The following is a 14,886-nucleotide window of genomic DNA, read 5'->3' as shown; positions in this document are numbered from 1 at the left end:
GTAAGACATCTGTCAATCAACCCATCGGTTTACTTAAACGATCGATCAATTTACTTTATTTAAGCAATAAACCACTCCGCTTCGCGTCGTGCCTAACAACCCCCTAGCTGTTATAAAATCACTATAACACACGGCCTCGAGTGGTTTATTGCTTTTATACAACGGTTACTACATCTATTAGTGTAAAATAAACACACAGCAATGTAAAATATTAAGATTTATTCAAAACGAAGCAACATTCCCTCAATTCCGCCGAGCAAAATAGTTCCCCTAACAAAAGGGTTGCCAAGCAACAACAACAACTACAATGCATTGGATCAAATGGGAGGCGCGTTAATACTGAAAATGGAACGATATGCGGTCCCAGGTGTGTGTTACAACGTATTTTAACACGGCTTCCAGCCAATCAGAATGAAGAACCAGAACTAACCGTTGTATAATTGTTATTTTGTAAAGCCCAGCACAGTCTTGTCTGTAATAATGTCATGTATTCTGTTCAGAACCTGCAGGCGCTGATGAATGAGTGTATCGGTCATGTGATCGGCAAACCTCACAGTCCTGTCACCGGCATGTACATAGGTAAGACTATCACAGGGGATAGGTAAGACTATCACATGTACATAGGTAAGACTATCACATGAACATAGGTAAGACTATCACATGTACATAGATAAGACTATCACATGTACATAGATAAGACTATCACATGAACATAGGTCAGACTATCACATGTACATAGGTCAGACTATCACATGTACATAGATAAGACTATCACATGTACATAGGTCAGACTATCACATGTACATAGGTAAGACCCTTTCACACCACCATGCTCTAAACCTTCCTATGACATTTGACATTTCAATGTTATTGTCAAACACTCTTCTCCACACGGTCCACATTGGCAACCCAACCAGTTATGAAAGAATCAATTTTCAGCCTAAAATGGTTTTGGACTGTTGTATGTGAACTTTGCTTGAAAGCACATAGGCTACTTTTACCAGCTAAGGACGCATAATGACCAATCACGCTCTACGCCTGCTTATCCAGGTCATGCATTCAACCAGAGTAGTCATTATAACAAGCTGTTGAGATGTGAAGATGTGTTGTTGACCTTGTTGTTCTTGTCCTCCTGCTGCTTCCTCTCTCTCCCTCTCTCTTCTCCTCTTCCTCCTCGTTTCCCTCCTCTTCCTCCTCCTCCCTCTCTTAGCTTCCAGGAACAGCCCTCGACCTGTCAAAGTGCCCCGCTGTCATAGCGACCCTCCCAATCCCAACCTGTTTATCGCCAATGCCGAGGGATTCAGGTCAGTCCAGGGTTACCAGGGCTACCACACACAGCAATGACAATGGATATACACACACACACACACACGCGCACACACACACACACACACACACACACACACACACACACACACACACAGTATGCAATATATGTGTGTATATATACGTATAGCATATGTGTATATGTGTTATATATACATATACACATACATAGGCGGATGACAGATTAAAAACAACAACAACATAATAATAATAATAATAATAATAATAAATGAGTGGAGAAACATAAGGAATGCAGATGCTTCCATACAGGTGTATTGCATGGTGTAGGGCATGTATAAAAATGCTGAGCAAGCCCAGTTGACCTCGATTTTGGATAAGGTGACAAAAGGAAAAGATCTAAGTGACTTTGAAAGAGACTTCATTATTGGGGTACGGATGACGGGAGCTTCAGTCACAAAGACTGCTCAACGGGTGTTTTAACCCTTTCGATACGACCACGTCACTGGCAACATTTTAAAAATATCTAACAAATATTTAATAATATAAAAAAAATATCTAACAAATCAAAAAAATTCCTCACTCCAACACTTGCTGAAAGCTGAGAAACTGCACTTTCTAGTATTATAGGGAAAATCCAATTAATATTCAAAATGTTGTCACTGTACTTTCAGGGTTAAAAGGGTTAATAGGAACAGTGACTTAAGTTACATCTGCATTTAGATCTATGGAAAAACCTCCGTAAATAGGAAATTGTGGTCCAGAAAGCGCTCATTTGATGACCGCGGTGCATTAGAGTGATATGTAAGCCAATCAGAGCTCTTCCTCAGGTGACTAAGAATGCAGAACGTGATCAGACTGTGTCAGTCTGTCGATAACAGCGTAGAGAGGGATATTATATTAGGGTTACAGTGCATAAACCCCTCATTGCAAAGTGGAAATGGCATTGAAAATTCTATCACAATCAAATCGCCGATAATCGATTTGAAATCAAATCACGACCCCAAGAATCACAATCGAATTGTGAGATCACTACCGATTCCCACCCCTATTACTAAGACATGATGTCACTTGATGATGTTTTTTCCTTTCATTTACCACCCATCTGTATATACATCTGTAATGATCTCTGTAGCAATGCAACTTTCTCCTGCATGTGCTCTATCTATTCTGCTCTGGTCTGTAGTGGGTTATTAAATGTGTGTAGCCGTGCTTGGGCTAGTGTTTGTTGCAGATTTGATCATCGTAACCAAGCCTGTATGGTGCTGTGTGAGGTGTGAGGTGTGAGGTGTGTGTGTGTGTGTGTGTGTGTGTGTGTGTGTGTGCGTGCGCGTGCATGTGTGTGTGTGTGTGTGTCTATGATCAGGAGTGTGAACCACCTCCCCTCCTCACCAGAGCTGCAGACGGAGCTCCTCAGTGTGTTTTATCCACCTCAGTTCCAGGAGTCTCCCCTGCGACCTGCGGACCCAGCTGTTACCCCCAGGCCCCCGGCCGGCCCCCACCCCTGCCCCCCCGGCCTCTGCTGGGGACCACAGCCACAGTAAACCGCCCGGCAACACCCCCAATGACCTCAGGTAGCCACGCCCCCAACCCCTCCCCCCACTTCCCCCAAAGCCCCAGTAGCACCACCCACGGTCAGCCAGTCAGAGGGGGCTGACCACTGTTAGACACCTTCTCTCCCAGGTCTCTCCAGCCTGGTGACCTGGCTGACTCGCTCCCTCCTAACAGCCGGTTTAACCTGAGACCTCCAGGGTGTGAACAGCTCAGTTTTCTAAAGCGCAGTGCCTAGCATGTTTTTTGGGAGGAGGAGGGTCCGTGTCCTGTGCTTGGTGTTGTGCACCCCCCCCACCCCCCCCTCCGGAGCGCCTGGAAGATCCGACCCAGAGAGGGACGCATGGCCTGGTTTGACCCCTGCACGCCTGACTGTGGAACCCTGTACAACCGCTCCCCATCCACCAGCCTGGAGGGGGGTCTAGTTTTGTATCATTCACCAGACTTCTTAGAATGTGAAAACCCCACAGAATAATGAATCGCCAACACGAAACACATCGCGTCCAATTCAGAACTTCACATCTAAAACATACCACATCTTTCTGTGGGACTACAAATGAATGTCATTAAGTACCGACAACCACCGCGATCTGCTCCCAAGCAACTGGAACATTCCATATCAGGATTTGGCTTCGTAATTTGAGCTATTGTACTTAAGCAGGAGGATGTCAATATCGTTTGCTCCAATTGCAAGCCAGTTTTTTTTAATACGGCGGCACACCCGATTGGCTGGGGGGAAGGCCCGCCTCCACCGCTGCATTCAGTGCCTCCAGCCCCATACAGGAAGCACCTCCACTGACTTCCGGATACTTTGCGTGAGCAAAATCCCCAAATTTGCCCATCTGGGCCTATGGCGGCTTGCCTATATATCCACTAGCGTTTGACTATAGCCTTTGTCAAACTGCGCCACCATGACGGCGGTCTGAGAGTGTGAACGACTGTAACACTTGAGAGAGAGAGAGACTAATTCTGCTAACCGATGTGCCCTAGTCTGACTTTCACTCCTAGACTCCTTCTCTTGGTCTGTGGCTTTCCTCCCTGCATGCGCTGCCTAGACCTCTCCTGCCTGTCTGGCCTGTCTGGTCTGCCTGCTTCCTGACAGGCCGGTACTGTAGACTGGCTCAGGGGATTCAGTGTTGGACAGACGGGCTGTACTAGTGTCTAAGGATGGCAGGTTCTTCAAGCCGAGATGACTGAACACCAGTGTGTCGGTGTGCAGGGTTGGTTGGGGTTCCTGTGTGGTTGGGCGGTGTAAGAAGGAAGTTGATGCTGATCTGTCCTCTCTCCTGCCCCCTCTTGCGCGCTCTCTCTCTCTCTCTCTCTCTCTGTCTCTCTGTGTCTCTCTCTGTCTCTCTCTTTCTCTGTCTCTCTCTCTCTGTCTCTCTGTGTCTCTCTGTGTCTCTCTCTCTCTCTTTCTCTGTCTCTCTCTGTCTCTCTCTCTCTCTCTCTCTCCCCCCCCCTGCGCTCTACAGAGGTTCTAGTCTTCATGAGAACGACCGTCTGTCTTCAGTAGCAGCTGAGCTGCAGTTCAAGTCTCTGAGTCGCCACTCCAGCCCCACAGAGGAGCGGGAAGGTAGGGACGTGTGTGTGTGTGTGTGTGTGTGAGTGTGTGAGTGTGTGAGTGTGTGAGTGTGTGAGTGTGTGAGTGTGTGAGAGAGATCTCCAGAGCCCTCCTCCTATCCTAGGTCTGATTGTGTCTGTGTGTCTGTGTGTCTGTGTGTGTGTGTGTGATCTCCAGGGCCCTCCTCCTATCCTGTGTGTGTGTGTGTGTGTGTGTGTGTCTGTGTGTGTGTGTGTCTGTGTCTGTGTCTGTGTCTGTGTGTGTGATCTCCAGGGCCCTCCTCCTATCCTAGGTGTGACTGTGTGTGTGTGTGTGTGTGTGTGTGTGTGTGTGTGATATTAGAAAGCGCGGTACATTGTGAATAGGTATCAGGTAGGGACAATAGAACAATGGAAGGTTACTCTAGGCCAGACTGAAAGTCTGGGGTGTGTCGACCTCCTGGAGATGTCATCCTTTTATAAATGAGGTGTGTGTGTGTGTGTGATCTCCAGAGCCCTCCTATCCCAAGGGAACAGATCTCAGCAGCACCGCTCGCAGCCAATCAAAAGGTGAGAACGATTCAGACAGCCTCTCATCCAATAGGGATTAAGATGTGAACGGTTCTACTAGTCTTACTGATGCTGCTTATCTATCTGCTACTTTAGCGGTACTCTTATCAGCTCTCCTCTCTCCTCCTCCTCTCTCCTCTCTCCTCCTCCTCTCTCTCCTCCTCTCTCCTCCTCCTCTCTCCTCCTCCTCTCCTCTCAGACCCTGCAGCTCTGAGCCCCATGGAGGTGGTGCGTGGCTCCATCCACGTGTTCGAGGAGAAGCGCTACAGCGTGATGAAGCAGCGCAACATCATCGGCCAGGTGTGCGACACGCCCAAGTCCTACGACAACGTCATGCACGTGGGGCTGCGCAAGGTCACCTTTAAATGGCAGAGGGGCAACAAGATCGGTACGTCGCTACCCCCGTTACTGTTACTGCCCTCGGGGGCAACTAGACCCCGAGATACTAGGGACCACCCTCCATCCCTGGACGAGGTCTGTGGTTTGATGTACATGGTCTTAAATTCTCTCTCTCTCTCTCTCTCCCCGTTCTCTCTCCCTCTCTCTCCAACTCTGCCCACACACACACAAACACACACTCTCTCTCTCTCTCTCTCTCTCTCCCCCTCCCTCCCTCCCCCCCTCCCTCCCTCCAGGTGAGGGGCAGTATGGGAAGGTGTACACCTGTATCAATGTGGACACTGGAGAGCTAATGGCCATGAAGGAGGTAGGTGATCCACTCCCGTCCTAAACCCGACCTTTAACCCCAACCCTACGAACCAACTGCAGAAGCCGACCTTCCTCTAGGAGAGCATGCTTGCTGCCGCCCCGGTCACCACGGCAACACAACCCCGCATCATCTCCCGCTCCGTTCTGCTCTCCCTGTCCGACAGATCCGGTTCCAACCCAACGACCATAAGACCATCAAGGAGACGGCAGACGAGCTGAAGATCTTCGAAGGCATCAAACACCCCAACCTGGTCCGATACTTCGGGGTGGAGGTGCATCGGGTAAGAGCCCAACACCGGCCCAGACGGGCTGTTCAGGTTCTGACTCAACACAGCTGAATCATGTTGAGTCTTCGACTGAGTGGTCTCTCTCTACTGTACATAAACAGATCAGATATGGCGCAGTGATAATGGCACTATAGCCATGTTTCCATCCACACGTTTTATGCAAATTAAGTTATATTGAATTAAAAATGCCTTATGGAAACAGTAAAATTCGATTAAAAATCATGAAAATCGACAAAATGTTTGTACTGTCGATCTCATCGGATTTTCTCTCGTTCGATAAAAGTCTTTTGTGATAAATGCTTTATCCGATTTAAAGCTCTAGATGGAAACGCACGTTCACCGGCTTTATTCGCATTCATATTTTTAGCGATCCTCACGCAATTCGATTGACAAGTGGATGGAAACATGGCTTATGATAGACCCCCCCCTGTCCTCTCTCCCCCCCCCCCCCCTGTCCTCTCTCTCCCCCCTCCCCCCCTGTCCTCTCTTCCTCCCCTCCCCCCCCTGTCCTCTCTCTCCCCCCTCCCCCCCTGTCCTCTCTTCCTCCCCTCCCCCCCCTGTCCTCTCTCTCCCCCCCCCCCTGTCCTCTCTCTCCCCCCCTCCCCCCCTCGTCCTCTCTCTTCCCCCCCCCCCCTGTCCTCTCTCTCCCCCCCTCCCCCCCTGTCCTCTCTCTTCCTCCCCTCCCCTCCTCCTGCCCCCCCCCCCCCCCCCCAGGAGGAGATGTACATCTTCATGGAGTACTGTGACGAGGGCACGCTGGAGGAGGTGTCCAGACTGGGCCTGCAGGAGCACGTCATCCGTCTCTACAGCAAACAGATCACCACGGCAACCAACGTGCTGCACGAGCACGGCATCGTGCACCGCGACATCAAAGGTCACTCCCGTCTGCTTCTATTGTTGTTGTTATATAATAACCGTTTAATAACCACTGTTGTTGTTCTTATTGTTGATGTGTTTGTTTTTAATAACGGTTATTGTTGTCATTAAAGGAGCCAACATCTTCCTGACGTCGTCTGGCCTGATCAAGCTCGGGGACTTCGGCTGCTCCGTCAAGCTGAAGAACAACGCCCAGACCATGCCAGGAGAGGTCAACAGCACGCTGGGCACTGCAGGTGAGACGCCGTACCCCAACAGCATCTCCAGAGGGCGCTGTTTCACTTTTTAAATGTTTTATTTGAGTATCAGTAGTAGATGGGGACCAGTAGTGGTGCGAGTCGTATTTACATTAGAAGTAGTATCAGTTCAGTGTGGCCCTTTTCCTCCTCTTCCTCAGCGTACATGGCCCCTGAGGTCATCACCAGGGCAAAGGGCGAAGGTCACGGCCGGGCAGCGGACATCTGGAGTCTGGGCTGTGTCCTCATCGAGATGGTCACCGGGAAGGTAGGACCACGACCACACAGCTCACACTAGAGAGAGATTCTGTGTCCTGTAGTGCATCAACCAATAAGATCTTCCTCATATACACCCGTGAAGATGATTGGTTGCCATATTTCATCTGGAAAGTGTGAGGGGATTGGACAGAGTGCATAGGGGGGTAAGGAGATAATTTGGGACCAGGATGTGTCTTCTCTCTTAAACAAGTGACTAAGAGCATAATCTAGTACTGAAGGCAAAGTGCAAGAATAGCAATCTAAAGTACAGTGCAACTCGTTCTTTGTTTCAATCAATCAAAGCTTTATTTGTATAGCGCATTTCATACCCAGAGGCAACACAATGCGCTTTACAGAGAACAAGGGAGGTGGGCATACGACCCACTCTCTACATATTCCAGAGGGAAGCAAAAAAACAGTAATCACCCGGGGGCCAGATAAGTGAGCTGTAAAAATTCTTCCCTGACCCCTCTCAACAAGGCGATCGGGCAAGCTCCTGGAGTATGTTTGTCTACCGGCTAAGAACATTTATAAAAATATTAATTTATAAAATTCAAATGCGTTTGTATGTGTCCTTGTGGGCTAATAAACATGTGGAATGTATTTCCTACCTGATAATTTGTTCGGAAAGTGTTCTTTTGTGAATGTTTAGAATGTGACACGCAGGACAAAACAGCGTTTCACACACCTACTGCACGTGTGAAGCCTAACCTTGTAGCTACAGTACAAGTAGAGCCCGCCCCCTGGTTCTATACCAACCTGAGGGTTCTATATCGACCAGCCAATTAGAGGCATTGTTTTGTGCAGTGGGTGCAACCTACCTTGCTACTCGGCATCTACCAGAAGCGCGAGATTGTAAAGAGTAGTTTCATTCTTAACATTAAAAATAAAAAACATTCGGCAAAGGAATTGTAAGAGAGGAAATATATTCAACATGTTTATTAGACCACTGGGAAGAATACCGTGTTGTTTGGGGAGGAAATTTGAATATGAACAAAAAACGTGTTGCTTACAATGACGTTACTCTGGGCCCCTTTAACTGCTTGCTGGCCAATGGCCCTCTATTAATTCTATACAGCAAAAACAAAGTTATAAATACATGTATAGCCCCAGTCAGTTGTTATAAATACATGTAGAGCCTCAGTCAGTTGTTCTAAATACATGTATAGCCTCAGTCAGTTTTTTTAAATACATGTATAGCCCCAGTCTTCATGCTTGTTCCCTGTTCCCTCCCCCCCCACCTCTGTCCCCCCCCACCCCTGCAGAGGCCGTGGCACGAGTACGAACACAACTTCCAGATCATGTACAAGGTGGGCATGGGCCACACGCCCCCCATCCCCGAGAAGCTGAGCACGGAGGGGAAGGACTTCCTGGGTCACTGTCTGGAGAGCGAACCCAAACGCCGCTGGACTGCCAGCATGCTGCTCGACCACGCTTTCGTCAAGGTCAGTCCGTCTCCCGTAGAACACCGAACGTCTGGTCACTACCTTTTATTAAAGAGACGTCGCTCTCAGGACCCACGTATATCTAGACTTGAGCACTAGACAGACTAATGCATGTAGCCTATACATTTGAGAGAGAACACACACACACACTCTGTCACGAGTGTTCGGTGATTAAATCAGGAAAAGCATCACATGGGAGCTTGTGTATAACATCCCCCCCCCCTCCTGTCCCAGGTCTGCACGGATGAGGAGTAAGAGTGTGACCCTGCAACTGGAACGTTTACACCCTATTATAGCACTACTGTACATGCTGGTGGCAAGGAACTCTGGGTAACCAGGAAGCTGGGACAGGAGCAACAGGAAGTGGAGGAGGAAGTTCAGGCTGAAGCCACATGGAGCTAAACTGAGGAACTCTATACGATGATGTCATCATTTCAGAGGGAACTAGGTCATAGTGGGAGTGGTCCTCTTCTCAGAGGGGTGGGAGGTGAATTGTACATACTGTAAGAATTGGATTGTCTCGGATCCTTGTATAAACAATATTGTAAAGTTGAAAGTTAATTATCACCACCTCTGTGGTTCTCACTGGCGGAAGAAGACCTCTGAATAAAAAAGGCAGGAAATGAGGATGTTCATTTTAAAGAAATGGGGATTTTAAAAAATAAATAAAAAAAAAGGAAAGAAGAAAAGAACAAAATCTATGGCACTTTTAAACTGCTTCCTTCAGAGTGTGGGTGGGAGATGGGGGTTGTAGTTCAGACAGCCGGTTGTGCTTGGGTTTCCGAGGCGATGGCGAGTCCTCATGGCACAGAAGTGGACAGACGCTGCTGTGTTGTGTGAAATAAACCACCACCAAACATGCATTAAACACATCAACCAACCAATACTCAAGGGCTGAGTCACAGACCAGGAAGGAAATTCTTTTATTTTAGTTTGATTTGTTTTTAAAGATATCGTCTTTTCTCTCTCCTTCGCTGAGTGAGTCCCCGTGTTCAGGGGTCAACGATGATGAGGCTGACGTGGGTGGAGCTTCAGCCACTGGCGGCATTATCTGGAGGGCTAGTCATGTGACTGAAGCGTAACCAACCAATGAGGAGAGAGACATGGTCCGCTCTCCCTCCCTGCTGCTGAACACACGCATACAGACACAAACAAACAAACATACACTGATACACAAACAAACAAACAAACGTATGGTCCCCTGCTGCTCTTTGTGTTTGCTATGTACAAACGATATTAATAAACAAATCCTTTTTTTAAGAAATACCAGGTGTGATAATTTCTCCTGACTAAAGAGCAAAGTGGGGATCAAAACAGCGTTATTAGGTATTTTTGGTTTTAAGTATTTTTGGTTTGACTATATTGACTTTAGTGTGTGTGTGTACATGTCTTTTAGCAGTGTGAAGTACATAGTGCCTGAAAAGTAGCCCGCATCCACACACACCTGCACCAACACACAAGTTCAGTATTATCGTGAACACAAAGAACTCCTTTGACTCCAGTCTGTCCAGCACTAGTTCTTCAGGAGGAATGGCAGTTAGAACCGGTTCCACAGACGCACTCGGTTCCACAGACACACTCCATCTTATAGACTTGGTACAGAACGGTCACTCTGGGCTGCTGTGTGCTTCTGAGGAGCTGGTCAGGAACTCTGAGTCGGCCACTTGGTTTATAGGAGAGTATCTTTAGGGTTGGGGGGGGTTCAGATTTAGAGTAGGTGTTCAGGTTCTGCGTTGTGTGCAGATCGGACCCCCTCAGCTGTTGTTTTGGGCCGTCTCCTTGTGTCCGTAGCTGGAACCTCTGTGGATCTCAGTCTGGCCGATCATCCAGCGTATGCCCACTGAAGCTGAGGAGGAGAGAGTTGAGAGGAGAACCACTTCAGGGACCAGGTCATGAGGATCGAGGGCGTTGTTTTATTTGTTTTTATTTTGTTTTTAGTATCTATAGTCACACTGTTTACATTGGGGGTGTGCCCTGTTTGGTCATGTATTAAGAAATCACAGACCCAGCCTGTAGAGTACATACAGTAACAGAACCATGGAAATACTGTTACTATGCCAAGATATAGTCAAGGTACAGGGAATTACCATTTATTTAAGGTACAGGGAATTACAATTTATTTAAGGTACAGGGAATTACCATTTATTTAAGGTACAGGGAATTACCATTTATTTAATTCATGGTTTATTTGTATGGGGGGGGACATACAGACAACAATCGTTCAATGTGGTGCACCAGTGTCTACAGCTAGTACTTATTCACAACATCCTCCTCCTGATGTTTAAGTTTTTACCTCAGTGGTGGTTACTGGGGTACAACGTACGTGCTCTGTACACCTTGGTAAACCCTCGACTTCAGTACTCTGACCCAGCCTCACGACACTATCCTGATCTCACCAGCTCACATTCAGTTTCTCTCCGTTGATCAGTCTGGACAAGCCCCAATCAATCCGATTGTGCTAGATCAGAAAATGACCAAGCCAATCAGTGTTCTGGTCCATCCAATCACCTCCCTGTATTTTTTTTTTAAGTGCCTGCCCTTTTTCAAACACTTTCCAACGTTGCTTTCCCAGATGGTTGCTTGAAACAACCTATCTGGTGCGTCAGCCAGGTTAACTCGTACCCACCTGCGGAACAGAGTGCCAGTGAGACCAGGATGTTGAGGGTGGACCCAGACCGGACCAGCAGGACCAGGACATGGCCCAGAGGGTAGAGCAGCAGGACCAACCAGACCAGCCAGTTGACCAGGGTCCACGGACGGCGACGAGGGCTCCGGGTCTGCCCGGGGAACCGTCCCGTCAGAGTGTACTGCTCCTGGAACTGATCCTGAGGGAACCACACACGAACACTCAAGCCCACGGTATACTTGCTGTTAACGACGCATACTCATAGACGGGCGCATACTTTTAAGGACGTTAATTCCTGAGGACCTGAACACCCAACGCTCCAAAAGAACGTGGGAGACGCGTGGTAGCCATCGCGTGGTCGCCATCGCGTGGTCGCCATCGCGTGGTCGCCATGGCGTGGTAGCCATGGCGTGGTAGCCATGGCGTGGTAGCCATCACGTGGTAGCCATCACGTGGTAGCCATGTGAAAACACCCTATGATTCCCACTCCCGTTCACTCCTGTTGATGAATAGCGAATGATTCCCATGGGAATCCCGAAAAAATGTCGGCATCTAATCTGCACCCTGTGAGACTGACCTTCTCCTGGTAGAGCTTATGAAGCCAAGCTGAACACTCGGCCTCATCCTCAGGAATCAGCTCCAGGGGGATTCTCCTGGGGGGGGAGGGGGGGGGGGGCGGAGGAGGTAGAGGGGGAAGGTGAGAGGGAGGGGGGGGGGTTAGAGGAGAAGGTCAGCTCTGTGACATGTTATAATATCACCCAGCATCAATCGACTCAGAAAAGTAATCTATTGTGCGGTCAGCGATGGTGATAGAGTAGAACATGGAGACGGGAGAACGAAGGGTCAATGCCGGTACCTCACGTAAAGGTCAGCGTGGTACTTCTTCCCGTTGAGGAGCCCCAGCAAGGTGGGGTTCTCCTTGTTCCTGAAGTTGAGCGTGGAATCGTACACGGCAGCCACTGCACAGGAGAGAGACAGAGGCACAGCGGCGGCAGTTGGTGACTGGTAGCTAGCTGGATGTTTGTACTTTATCTGACCGGCAAGTGTTATCTACTGTTAGAACTTCCCTCGATGTCTAGTTACATTCTAGTATGTGTTACAGTAGGGCCGTGACAAGTCAGTTGTCCTGGCTGGAACTAGATGAAGACTAATTCTCTGTCTTCAAAGCGTCCTCCAAGGCTCTTCTCTACTGAGGGCCAGTTACTCGGACGCAGAAATTTCGAGCAGCCTGGCAACCCATCCTTAAAAGTGGTCCACACACACATCATTATTCTCCACCTATATTTATCAAATCCTTGTGCTGATCTAGGAACAGGTCCGAGCTTCTCCATATTTTGTTACTGGTCGCTCCTTATGCACCATTTGTTGAGGTGAGACATATAGTAGCTAAGCAGGACTTATCTCTGTCCATGGGATCTACTCCAGAGTGCCCTCGTGGTTCTCGCTTGTTCCCCTGAGGTTCTGCTCCAGAATGTCCCCAGGGTTCTCACCTGTCCCCCGCAGGTTCTGGACGGTCACACAGAAGCCCTTGGTCCGGGGCAGCAGGTGGTGCTTCAGCTTGGGTAGGCCTTTGCTCTCCGCCACCTGCATGCTCACCTGGTGCTTCTTCTCTGTGAAACGCGTCCCCTCACAGTGCAGCAGGAACTGAGGAGAGGCAAGTATCACACACACAAACAGCAACACTGATTGCCGAAGTGTTCAGGGTCTAATTATGTGATGTACACCTGTTTAAGTGAGATCTGTTCTGTCTGTGTGACGAAGTTGATCACTACAGCAGGAGGCAGCCCCAAGGTTGACAGAGGGGCTAGCGTTAGCAACATCACTACCAAACCTTCACATGGCAAAACCAGCCTACATACTCAATAGCATGAGCAAATACTTTTGAAAAGCCACTTAAAGGACATTGAATGAATGAGTTTCCAGATTGTGATTATTTTATGGGTCCATTTGAATCACAAATGACAGCAAACATTGTCTTCAGATGTGCTCTCAGTTAAGGGTGAATGTGTAATATGATTTGTGTATATGTAGCAGAGATTAATAGGAATAATACTGTCTGCGACTGAAAAATATTGGTCATAGAATTCTTCTTTCAATCAATCAATCAAAGCTTTATTTGTATTGTGTTCTTTGGTCTAGCGGTAGTTGCTTGGGTTCCCAGGTGGAGGACAGTGGTTCGATCCCCAGCTCACCCACCTGTTACATACAACTACTGTAGCTTGACTGTTCTTCAGCCTTACCCAGTAGTTCTCTGGATAGTCCCTCAGGTTCTGTAGACTCTGGGTCACGGTTCTGCGATCCTCCTCCCACTTCCTTTTACAGAACACAATCTCCAGGAAGTACCACATCCAGCCAATCAGAGGCAGGTACGCCAGCTCTTTCTTGGCCAATACCTTGGAACTCTGAACAGGTGGAGATGGGACGCAGTTTCATGGTTGTACTTTTTTGCAAACACTGTGAAATATTGCTTTGTGCTTGATTTTCTTCATCCAGTACAACCACACCGATGACCCTGTCCCACACATTCAAACAGTGAGGTACATCAAAGACACCTCAAACACCAGACCAGCTGTTCTCTTACCCCCAGAACGCCAAACCTCTCACAGAAGGTCCAGCCGCACAGGAAGTCGATCTCAAAGTTGTGGTTGAGTACAACAATGGCGTTCTCTTTGCCATATCGATGGTAGTCTTCTGGGTCCGTGTAAAGAGTGCACTCGGTACCCGACCACCACTCTAGGACTGCCACCATCTCTGAGGGTAACACACACACACACACACACACAAAGTGAGGAACAGATAATAACTCTTTGCATCTCCGTTTCCATCTTCAGTCAACTCGGTAGAGTGGGCGGATCTGGACCCAGACAAGACAATTACACCATCATCACACTTCCTGTTTATAGAAAGTTTCTGGAGTTGCTAAGTAACAAACGATTACATTACAGCAATGGCAGGGTTTCAAACTGATGTTAGACACAGCAGAATGTTAAAGAGTTATCTAGTGTCAGCTGACTTTTCTGAGGTAAAAAATCCCACCACAGCTAAAGTAGTTTAGACTCACGACTGGCGATGGAGTAGCCCAATCTGCAGTTGATCTTGCGGGCCAGCTGCTTGTTCATTGGCCAAAGCGGGAGTGTGCAGAGCTGTAATAGGTTGACTAGGAGGCCGCTGGCCAGGAAGACGTAACAGATGATCAGGTGACACAGGAACTGAGACTTAAGCAGCTGCACCACACCCATCGTTGGTCTCTAGAAGCGCTTCCTGATGGATAAAAAAAACAAAAACATACTCCAATCACATTCTCTACCAGGATATCATCGTGGTCTGTGGTGCTGAGCCAGGCGACGTCTGGCCAGGCAGCATTCGGACCAGGTTGCCAGGCCTCCTAGCAGGGCGGAGCTACTGTAGCTCGCTGTCCCCACCTGACACTGCCAGCTCTGCCCTTTTAAAGCCCTCATCCCTTCATTCATCTCCCCCCTCTCTCCAGATCAATGGAGGACCTTAAC

The 14,886-nt window shown here is 48.4% G+C and overlaps 2 protein-coding genes across 3 annotated transcripts in view; one reads left to right on the top strand and one right to left on the bottom strand.

Moving 5' to 3' along the window:
- map3k4 (mitogen-activated protein kinase kinase kinase 4) overlaps positions 1 to 9,970 on the top strand; it is a 30,951-nt gene extending 20,981 nt beyond the window's left edge. For both annotated transcript variants that reach the window (XM_084458660.1, XM_084458661.1), the window contains exons 17-28: positions 501 to 579; positions 1,211 to 1,304; positions 4,308 to 4,408; positions 4,888 to 4,944; positions 5,144 to 5,332; positions 5,580 to 5,650; positions 5,817 to 5,933; positions 6,654 to 6,813; positions 6,929 to 7,051; positions 7,213 to 7,319; positions 8,575 to 8,754; positions 8,989 to 9,970. In XM_084458660.1, coding sequence (XP_084314786.1) covers positions 501 to 579; positions 1,211 to 1,304; positions 4,308 to 4,408; positions 4,888 to 4,944; positions 5,144 to 5,332; positions 5,580 to 5,650; positions 5,817 to 5,933; positions 6,654 to 6,813; positions 6,929 to 7,051; positions 7,213 to 7,319; positions 8,575 to 8,754; positions 8,989 to 9,009 — 1,299 coding nt within the window. In that variant the 3' untranslated portion in view covers positions 9,010 to 9,970. The remainder of the gene's footprint in view (positions 1 to 500; positions 580 to 1,210; positions 1,305 to 4,307; positions 4,409 to 4,887; positions 4,945 to 5,143; positions 5,333 to 5,579; positions 5,651 to 5,816; positions 5,934 to 6,653; positions 6,814 to 6,928; positions 7,052 to 7,212; positions 7,320 to 8,574; positions 8,755 to 8,988) is intronic.
- Positions 9,971 to 10,508: 538 nt separating this feature from the next.
- On the bottom strand, positions 10,509 to 14,619 carry agpat4 (1-acylglycerol-3-phosphate O-acyltransferase 4 (lysophosphatidic acid acyltransferase, delta); the record flags this gene model as incomplete). Its single annotated transcript, XM_084458907.1, has 8 exons — positions 10,509 to 10,600; positions 11,381 to 11,579; positions 11,958 to 12,033; positions 12,237 to 12,339; positions 12,871 to 13,024; positions 13,621 to 13,782; positions 13,962 to 14,131; positions 14,442 to 14,619. 8 exons carry the CDS (start codon positions 14,617 to 14,619, stop codon positions 10,509 to 10,511), a joined length of 1,134 nt encoding a protein of 377 aa, XP_084315033.1.
- Positions 14,620 to 14,886: the final 267 nt, after the last annotated feature.

This window comes from Borostomias antarcticus, assembly GCF_949987555.1.
Source record: "Borostomias antarcticus genome assembly, chromosome: 25".
NCBI lineage: Eukaryota > Metazoa > Chordata > Actinopteri > Stomiiformes > Stomiidae > Borostomias > Borostomias antarcticus.
The sequence above is the reverse complement of the archived record's forward strand: the minus strand, read 5'-3'. Positions and strand labels throughout refer to the sequence as shown.